The 10,000-nt window shown below is 38.7% G+C and overlaps 1 protein-coding gene across 3 annotated transcripts in view; it reads left to right on the plus strand.

Moving 5' to 3' along the window:
• Positions 1-10,000, plus strand: part of ATP13A2 (ATPase cation transporting 13A2) — a 2,158,003-nt gene that overhangs the window by 605,692 nt on the left and 1,542,311 nt on the right. For all 3 annotated transcript variants that reach the window (XM_044061825.1, XM_044061827.1, XM_044061826.1), the window contains exon 2: positions 6,679-6,752. In XM_044061825.1, the coding sequence (XP_043917760.1) occupies positions 6,679-6,752 (74 nt within the window). The remainder of the gene's footprint in view (positions 1-6,678; positions 6,753-10,000) is intronic.

Raw genomic sequence — 10,000 nt, forward strand, 5'->3', positions numbered from 1 at the left:
CCTACTCTTGACAAATCATAGTTTGGCTGCCCAAAGTTTGAAAACACTGGTTACTGAAACTGAATCATTCAAACCTGGAGAATGCACTGCATTTAATAAATTTTGTTAGTAGAGCTCCCGTATATTCCAGCTTTGTCTCCCATTTCCCCACTAACTAGAGTGAGAACTCTTTCCAATAAAAAATAAATAAATAAAATTTAAAAATTGATATGCCCTATGCATATCTGAATAAGGATTTCGGGTATCTCTGCTTTTTGAGTAGACCTACTTATATATTCTGGCTGTCAAAGTATGCTCAGTTTTCCCTACATAAAATGCAGTGCAAGAGAGCCAAAAAGTGATCCAAACTGCTCATTTAATGTTAACATTTAAAATCCCCATTACTGATCATTGTTCTAGTGTATGGAGTGGGTAATATTTGTGGAATGATAAATAAACCTGCATTGGGAATATGCCCCATAGTGAAACATCCCATGTGAAGTTGTTCAGTCTCGCCGTTCATTCTTCCCTGATGCGTTTGGAGCCGATTAGCAAAGCTCAAAGATTACCAGTAGCGCGAGACCATGCCCCTTATCCCATGATGCATTGCTGGAATTACCTCTGATCTAGTTTGCCGCGGCACTGATCTCTTTGTTTCCAGCGTTGCTCGAGATTTTTTGTGGTGTTTTCTACATATTTGCACGTTTTTCTTCATATTTCTCTTGTATATGTTTATATGTCTATTGCTTAGATAGTTAGACTGTTAAGTGTTCTCCTTTCCCTTTTATAACTTGCATTTTCAGGGAAAGACTGCCCAAGGCACATGGACGGATCAGGAGTCACATTTGCATATCAATGGCCTAGAGATGAGAGCAGTACTTTTAGGACTCTCTCTCTAGGGACAATTGCCATACAGACAGACAACATGTCAGTGGTCTGGTATTTGAACAAACAGGGCGGGACCAAGTCTTACCCTCTTTGCCGAGTAGCCCCTTGGCAGTGGACTGTGTCATCCCATTGCTTTCTGTTAATGCACATCCCGGGGAGATCCAACGTGCTAGCGGACAAGCTGAGCAGGACAATTATGTTGCCACACGAGTGGTCCCTAAAACAGGAGATTGCGGACAGGATTTTCTGCAAATGGAGCCAGCCTTGCTGTGATCTTTTTGCAGGCCACATCAACACCAAATGCAGAAGCTACTTTGCCCTGATCCCCCCTCCAGGAGAACCCCCGAGGGATGCACTCGTACACGATTGGCCCCCGGGTCTCCTCTATGCATTTCCCCCAATTCCGCTGATACCCAGATTTTTACAGAAAGCGAAGTCACTGGGAAGGACTTTCATTCTTATAGACCCTCATTGGCCTCGGCAGATTTGGTTTCCATTTCTTTACCATCCTCTCTTGGAGGATCCATGGACCCTGGACCCAGTTCCAGACCTTCTGACGCACCCGTCAGGGGACCTCCATCCTTCCTTGCAGTCACTGAAGCTAACTGCTTGGCTGCTCCAGTTCCCCGTATAGTTAGGCTTCATAATCTTTCAGATGACAGTAATCAAATTTTGTTGACTTCCCACAAACCTTCCACCAGAAAATTGTATCGTAGTAAGTAGAAAAGATTTTCCATTTGGGCTTCTAACAAAAACCTTGATCCTTACCAAGCTCCATTGTCATCCATACTAGAATTCTTGACCAAGATTTTTCACAAAGGAGCAGCAGCTGCTACCATTAGGGTCCAGTTAGCAACTATATCTAATTTTCATCTAGGTATTGATGGACTGAATATTATGCAACACCAGTTATCCAATGCTTTCCTCAAAGGTACCTTTCACATGAGACCTTCAGTGAAGACTCCTTATTCTCCCTGGAGCTTGAATTTCATGCTTTCCCGTATTATTCTTTCTCCCTTCGAACCAGCATCATCTTGTGAGCTCAAGTTTCTGTCATGGAAAACTATTTTTCTGGTGGCCATTACTTTTGCCCGCAGAGTGTCAGAGCTTCAGTTACCTATCAAGCCCCCCTATATGATTTTTCATCCTGACAGATTATCCCTTAGGACTAACCCTTCCTTTTTGCCTAAAGTATATTCTGAAACAAACATCAATCAAGTTATTGAGTTACTCGTTTTTTCCCCTAACCATACCGTCTCAGAAAACTCCAGCTTTACTCCGTCACATATTGCCTACTCAGAGGTGATCTCTGCCTACCATACAAAGCTATGTCAAACCCAGAGCTGTTGGACATGCTCCACTTAAAGAAGTCCCAATCCCTCCAAGCTACACGCTCTAGGGACCTAAACCTTGTCACCACAATAAACAGAACATGCCAGAGGGATAGATTCCTGTCCCAGAAACTTCCAATACCATGGAATAAACTACCTATCTATACCAAACAAAGCTCCTCATTAGTAGTCTTCAAGAAAAATCTTGATGATTGGATGGGAAATAGGAAATTCACCCCGGGATCACTTCTGTGGGTCTATAGGAAATTCACCCCGGGGATCACTTCTGTGGGTCTACTCAACAGTGGCACAGGAAAATAATTTTCTTGGGTGGCAAAAGCCAGGGTACCTTTTTGGCTGGGCTTGTGTAGGCCTTAGAGCCGATAGCCTAATACCTACCTATGAACCAACAAATTAGAATACATGCTGCACAAACTTGAAGTTCACAGACAGCTTAGATGATATCTGGACAGAACAAAAGACATCAGAAAGTCAGACCAGCTTTTTGTTTCATTCTCTGAAGACAGAAAAGGTAGACCAGTGGCTAAAACAACCCTTTCGAAGTGGCTTTCAGATTGTATCACCTACGTTTATCTGCTAATAGATCTTTGTTTGCATAAAGTGAAGGCACATTCAACCAGAGCAGTCTCTACTTCTTCGGCCTTTCAAGCCAAGTTACCTCTTGATAATATCTGTGCTGCAGCCGCTTGGTCTAACCCTCACACTTTTATCACTCATTACAAAAGGGACAAGGCCTCCAGGGACAGGGCTTCCTTTGGTTCTACGGTCCTGAAAAATGTGCTCCCTTGAGCCACCCAGTATTTAGGGTACTAGGGATTCTACCCATCAGTGAGGAATGAACGGCGAGATTGAACAACTTCACATAAAGAAGTTATGTACTCACCATAACGTTCCATGCGAGTTGTTCCATCTAGTCTTCATTCTCACGTCCCTCCCTCCTTCCCCCACCTGGCTGTCGGTTGACCTGGAGACTGTCTTCATCCTGGTTATTCAAGGTTTCTTCCTGTCTGGGGAGATTAGTCCTCTTACTAGGATATGGTACACGCATCAAACAAGATCCGAGGTAATTCCACCAATGCATCATGGGATAAGGGGCTTGCTGGTAATCTTTGAGCTTTGCTAATCGGCTGTGTCGGAGTCGAGGATCGGCTCCGAACCCATCAGTGAAGAATGAAGGTGAGATGGAACAACTCGCATGAAACGTTATGGGTGAGTACAGAACTTCTTTTTTATGTACATCAGCAGTGATACTAGATGGGCTATTATTTCCAACCTCAAATAGATCTGTTTAAATAGTTTGCCAAGCTTGTAAGCAAATGTAAAATCATCATAAAGCCTGCGGGTTATAACATCAGAACTAAAAACTGAGTTCCAATTATTGGTTATAATTTTTTTCATATTCTTGGATCTGTAATGGTATGGAATAACTGAGCCCTACAAAAGTACATCATCTCTGCCTGTCCATCCAAATCACAGGTAACATTCATTCTCAAAATCAGCTGAAGTCGTCCCAAACTGTACAAAATAACCTTGAAGACCACTGCTTCCAACAGACTAGGTGGATAGCCTGTTTTATGAAACACAGATTTCAAAATGTTTAACTCTGACCGAAACACATGCTGGTCACACAGATTTCAAAATGTTTAGCTGACCGAAACACATGCTGGTCAGTGACCAACCTAGATGACCTTACCAGATGACCCTTTAACAAATTGATGATCTGCAGACAAGGCTGGTTATTGAAATAATGAAGATATAGATTGGAAAAGACGACTTGCAATAGATATTAGACTGATGTTTGCTATTAACTTGATGCATAAAATCCAAAAAATCCACAGAATCATCAATATGTCAAAAAAGCTTGTATAATGTGTTTAGTGCAACCCACATGATAAAGTTATCATCAAAGTATCTCTGGTGATGTTTAATCTTGGGCCAAAAAGTTTCAGCAGAATTTTAATGGGTCTCCCAATATCTTAAAATAATATTGGCAATTATGGGAGCTGAAGCAGTCCCCCATTGCCACACCCTTAACTTGCTTTAAGAACTCTTCCTCAAAAAATATATATTGATTTTGAATACAGGCTTCATTAAGTTAATCAGTAAGAAAAGATCCAGATGAGACAAAGTGTGATAGCCTAATATTGCTTCATTAAATCACTCCAATCCCAAAGTACAGAGTAACTAAAAATAAATCCATTACATCAGTTGTAACAAAAGAGTTCTCCAAAAATACACACCTACCAACAGATTTAAAAAAAATGTAGTTAATCCTTCAGCACCTGCAACTTGTTCAAAACAATTTCTTAAGCTTCTTGCTAGCAAAGATGGCCAAAGGTTCCATCTTAGACCCAGCAAAGGCAACACTAGACCTCAAATGGGAATTTGAAGCATTTTTATGGGTTTTAGGTATTTCAGAAATCACAATTACAGCTGTGTAAAAGTAAAAAAATATTTTAGTGCAGGAGGCAAATTAAGTTCTAAATATACATTTTTTTTTTCTAAAACTGATTTGATGTTGTACAATATTTGTTTCATTTCTGGAGAGGGGATAGTAAAATGTCTGCTTAGTTTAAAAATTCCAGTATGTAACTGGAGTTTTCAGAACTGTTTATAACTACCCCACCCCCTTTGTCTTGTTTCATAATTATCAGAATTCAGTCATTACTCTCTTCCTTTTTAAGAATTTCTTCTCAAAAATCAAATTGTAAAATCCTTTGAATGATTTTCCCCCAATAATTCTTTAAAACTGAACTAGCACAATTTCTCAAACTTGGAAACAAATGTACCTTTTGAAGGATCTGTGCTGTTTCAGTGAAAAAACAAGGGGTTTGTTGGCATAACTCTTGTACGCCATTCATCTCAAATGTAATATATTTTCTTGTAAAAATGTTTTAGTTCAGTTATCAAATGTGGGGGTTATTATTCAACTAACTATAGTTTAAAGATGGTAAAACCACCAATATTTAGAAATAGTACCATTATCAGTTGAAGATATTATCATGTCCTTATTATCAGATGAGACTATTATCTCTTCCTTCCCCTTTCTTTGGCTTCATGTCCTCGTATGGAACCATCCTCCCTGGAGCCTTGCTGCTGGTGGTAAACCATTCTGCCAAGTGGATTGCTCATGAGGACATGGCCCATGTCTTTACAAAAGTCCTGTGAAAATTATTTTTCCAGACTGGGGTGACTTATTAACCTATTTGTACCTCCCATGATAAGATTTGGTTACCTAGGAGCAGGCAAGCTTTTAGGCCCTACAGGGGACTTGCCCTCACTTGAAGCTCTCCCCTCCTTGCTGCATGTCTCTCGAGCTCCACTGTACTGTCTGCTTGGGAAAGCATGACTCCCCACAGTGACTTGTGACAGTCAGTATGCTTGCAGATAGCATGCGTTCAGCAGACCGGTGATGTGTATGTGTAAAATACCTTGTCCCCATTTAGAGGTCATCCAAGTAGTGAGCCAGATTCAACTTCCTCCCTCCAGAATGGGCAAGCCTGCAGCAGCCACTATCACCTGTCGTCCCTATCCAGCTCTTCCAGTGCTCATGCCACTAAAGGCACCATTATATTTAATTTTTCTTATCAGTTACAACCATGCTGTATCCTAAAGTTCATGCTGCTATATGGCTGTGGTCATGTGCACCACTGGTGGTCTTTTCCCTTAATTTGCTGTTAAGACTTCTGATACTTATTTCTTTAAATGTCAGCCTGCACTTAACTCATTCTAATACCTGTGTATGCATTTCATTGTCTTTGAAAGAAATGTCATATAGGATGGACAACGTATCAGTTTATATTGCAAGCTTTCGAACATATTATATGTAATAGAAATGTATTTGTGACTAGTCCATTTGCATTGGATTTTAGTTAAGCTCATTCTCAGGCTGTTGATGTCCATTTTCAACCTACATAGTAGTTAATGATTTCTGTAAGGACCACCAGCTTCCATTCGTGCCAGTTGTAACCATTACCCACATGCTGCTCCTGATGGAGAAAAGTTGACCATTGGCTGTTTTGTTCACCCCAATATCTAGCCTTTGTTTCCTGGGCCATCTGCATGAATTTGGGCCCCATTTTCACTAATAAGTAGACTTGAACTAAAACTAGTTTTTTGTCTTCTAATATACAATTAATAAGTTGGGTCATGTCCTTTTTTTAACTTGTTCCTTTACCAGTTTTCACATCTATTGATCTCCTCAGAAGAGGAGGTATGCAATACGGGGATATGAAAAAGGCTAACTATTCTTAGCATTCCCAGTATTCAGACTCTGCAGATGTTCTGTCCATACCATCATAAATCCTTTGCTTATTTACACACATTCATAGCATACATTTTAGGTCTCTTGATTCAGCTCTGATATTAGCAGTAATCTGATATTTAAAGTGCAGTATAGTAGTTGTAATAGTGTCTAGAAATAACCTTGCCTTTTTTTGTATTTATTTATACTGCACAGACAGCAGCAAGCTGCTGGGTGAGCAGCCTCCCAGTTACGGAACTCTCCAGCAGGCCAGAATCCGATCCTGCATGGTAAGTGCTGTGTCCTTTGTGCATGTCTTCCTATACGTCTCCAGCTTTAAATCACTGTGTTTCTTGTTTTTGGACTTCTGACACTTTCTAACTTTAAATGTCAACTTGCATTTTGACTTTCTAATACCAGTGTATGACGTTCACTGTCCATGCAAGAAATGCTGTACAGGACAAACAGTCTTTGGATTATGAATTGCAGGGCACATTAAATGTTAGAATTATGTCTGTGACTATCCCAATCTTGTTATATTTTAGTCAACTTTGTTGTTAAGATTTTGGGGTTGCTGAAGTTTTCATTTTGCCTCAGTGTTTCACAGTAGAATTATATTCTGATTTTTCACAAATGCTATTAAAGAAAGAGGCATTGTTTATTTTTTCTCTTTACTGTGCAGCCTGAAATCTTAACAATGAGTTGAACATGATATAGTATTAAAGAATGTTAATAGTGGTGCGTGTATATATTTATTCATTTAAATGTGTGTTCAGTTTTATGCATTAACACATCTGTTTGGCTATTTTTCATTCATTCATTGACTTTATCATCATTTTTTCTTTCCTCTATTTGTTTCTCCTTATTGGTTCCCTTCACAAATGGTGTTAGTTTCTCAATGGTTGATCAGTACGACTGTATCATGTATGTAAATGGCATTTTACTTTGTTACTTGCGGTTTTGAAGGTCATCTACAAAGGCTCTAGGTTTGAATGCATTTCACAAAAGTTTGGAAGCTTTTAACTTTTTTTTTCCATCTCCTAGTTTGGTGTCCTCTTGTATAGCTGAGTTATCTTTTTTCCTTCTTACATGCTTTTTTCCCATAGGAATCCTCCTACTTGACTAGAACCCATTTGCTCTCATGCAGTGGATATCAGCCAGAGCTACATGGGTCACAGGATTCATACATTCAAGCAGCCATGAGGATTCTTTATGCCCTTACCTGCATTATAGCCTTCAGGAGGTTTTCATAGCTCTAGTGTCACCCGGGAGGTGGATTGATGTTCGGTCTGTTACCATAGAGGCCCACACCACCTTCCCGGTGTGGATGCATGCTGCCATGCAGTTGCAGTGAAGGCCATCACCAAGTGCTTTGTGAGCTTAATGCCCACCCCTCATCCTCTCATTTACATTGCCGTTCCTCCTCTGAGGTATATGACTATGTGAGGCAGCTCTGCCCCTTCCATCCTCCCTTGCAGATTCTGTTAAGTGCCAAAAGAGCTGATCAGACTAAGATCACCTGGCTATAGACAGGTCAGTATTCCTCTTTCTCAACAGTGCTAGTGCTTGTGGTATTTCTATCTAATTTTCTGGCTTCATAGCAGAGAGCTTGGATCCACATCACCTCAAAGCCATTATCCTAATCATGTCACCTCAAAACAATCATGCTAATCACACTATACTCATTGGTTAACCTCTTTATTATCCAGAGTTGGATGGACAGATCTAAAATCGTTTGGGACAGTTTCAAACAAATGGCTATTAACTATATTCTAACCCATAAATTGTTTATCTTCGATCCTTCTAAATGCACTTATTACATTAATTACTAGGAGAAATTGTATTCTAACAATATAAATTACAAGTATAAATATTTCAATGGACGTCTTTTTTTTTTTTCAAATGATTAATGTTTCTGGGGTTTTATTTGTGTTATACGAGTAGTGGTTTTACATTCATGTCAAGTTTAAAAGTAAATAAGATATTATCGTATTTAACTATCTTTTATAATCCTCTTTTTTTTCCCTGTGGTTATTTAGATTATGTACTCATTTACTTGGCTTATGGCATTGTATTGTATATAGTGTATATATTATTAATATTCTAGTTTGTCTATGCAGTTTTATATATTTTACGTAAAAAAGTTATTGCCTATTCTATATGTGTTTATATTCTCAAGGGTAATCACTAAACTTCTAGGCAAATGTGTTTGTGTGTCAAATTTTGTAGAATAAAAAAATAAAGATTTTGGAAAAAAAAAAACACACACCATCCTATATTCATTGAGATGTTTCAAATACACCATTGTAGAGGTATCAGCTATTTTCTTTTGTTCTTGCTTTTATTGTTCCCTTCTCCTGACTGAGTGCATTTTGCTATATAAAAAGTTTACACACCCCTGTTAAAATGCCAGGTTTTTGTGATAAAAAAAAATGAGGCAGTAATTAAATCAAAAGTATTAGTTTAAGGGTGTGCACACTTATGCAACCAGCTTATTGTACGTTTTTTATTTTGTATATTTTTTCCCCTAACAGATTTGTTTTTCAATTGAATTGTACAGGTTATAGGTCACAATAAAGGTGGAAAACGTTTTGAAATGATTTATTGTGGTTTCATTTTTTTATATCACAAAAACCTGGCATTTTAACAGGGGTGTGTAAACTTTTTATATCCGCTGTAAGACATCCTTTGATGATGATCATTTAGATTTATATTATTATGAATGTTATATACTGCTTTTCAAATTTCACTTCTCACATTGTGCACATACAAGACCAGAGTTGAAAGTCACTTTCTGAGCTGCCTGAAATTCCAAAAGACAGAGAGGAGCGCTGCTACATCTTACATATTGGAACTGTAATCCAGAACCCCTGTATATTTAGTCTAACTCCAAGGTCACCATTGCCAGAGGAGTAAGGGCAGGTGACTGTCAAAACTACATCTGTAGGTATTTAAGCATTGCACATTCCCTTTTCCATTAGTAGTACTTTTGCGAGACTTGACATTATATACCAAACACATTGTTTTGCATCATGCAGTCATAATGTCTCTGATCCTTTGAATGTGAAGTGCATTTGCACTTCTGAGGTATTTAATGCACATTCTAACAAAACCCTCATTTAGCGCACAATACTGCAAATGACAGCACATGTCTGTTATAACCTTCAGAGAACCATGCCTGCTTTCCCTACCACCTAACAGAATGACTCCCATTTTTTTCAGTTGCTGCTTCCATTAGAGAAATTATTTTTGTCTGTTGTACTTTTGTCATTCCTTAAGGTGCTGTTTTGCTGTCATCACTGTCTTCTGTTGCTGTTCTGTTTTGGGGTCAGTATCCTTGTCTGTTGCTTCCATATTAGCAGCGAGTGTTTTGGTAGTTGTACATGGTTTGAAGTGTAATATCTGAGGAGCTGTGTATATTTTGGCCACTAATTAATATTTTTTCTTACATTGTCAGAATTCCATTTTTAATTGTTGGAGTAAAAAATCTTCAATTTCAGATGCTGTTTTACTGCTTATAATTTTTACAAAGAAGCTG

The sequence above is a fragment of the Protopterus annectens genome, chromosome 2.part0, assembly GCF_019279795.1.
Source record: "Protopterus annectens isolate FY-2018-M chromosome 2.part0, PAN1.0, whole genome shotgun sequence".
NCBI classification, from domain to species: domain Eukaryota; kingdom Metazoa; phylum Chordata; order Ceratodontiformes; family Protopteridae; genus Protopterus; species Protopterus annectens.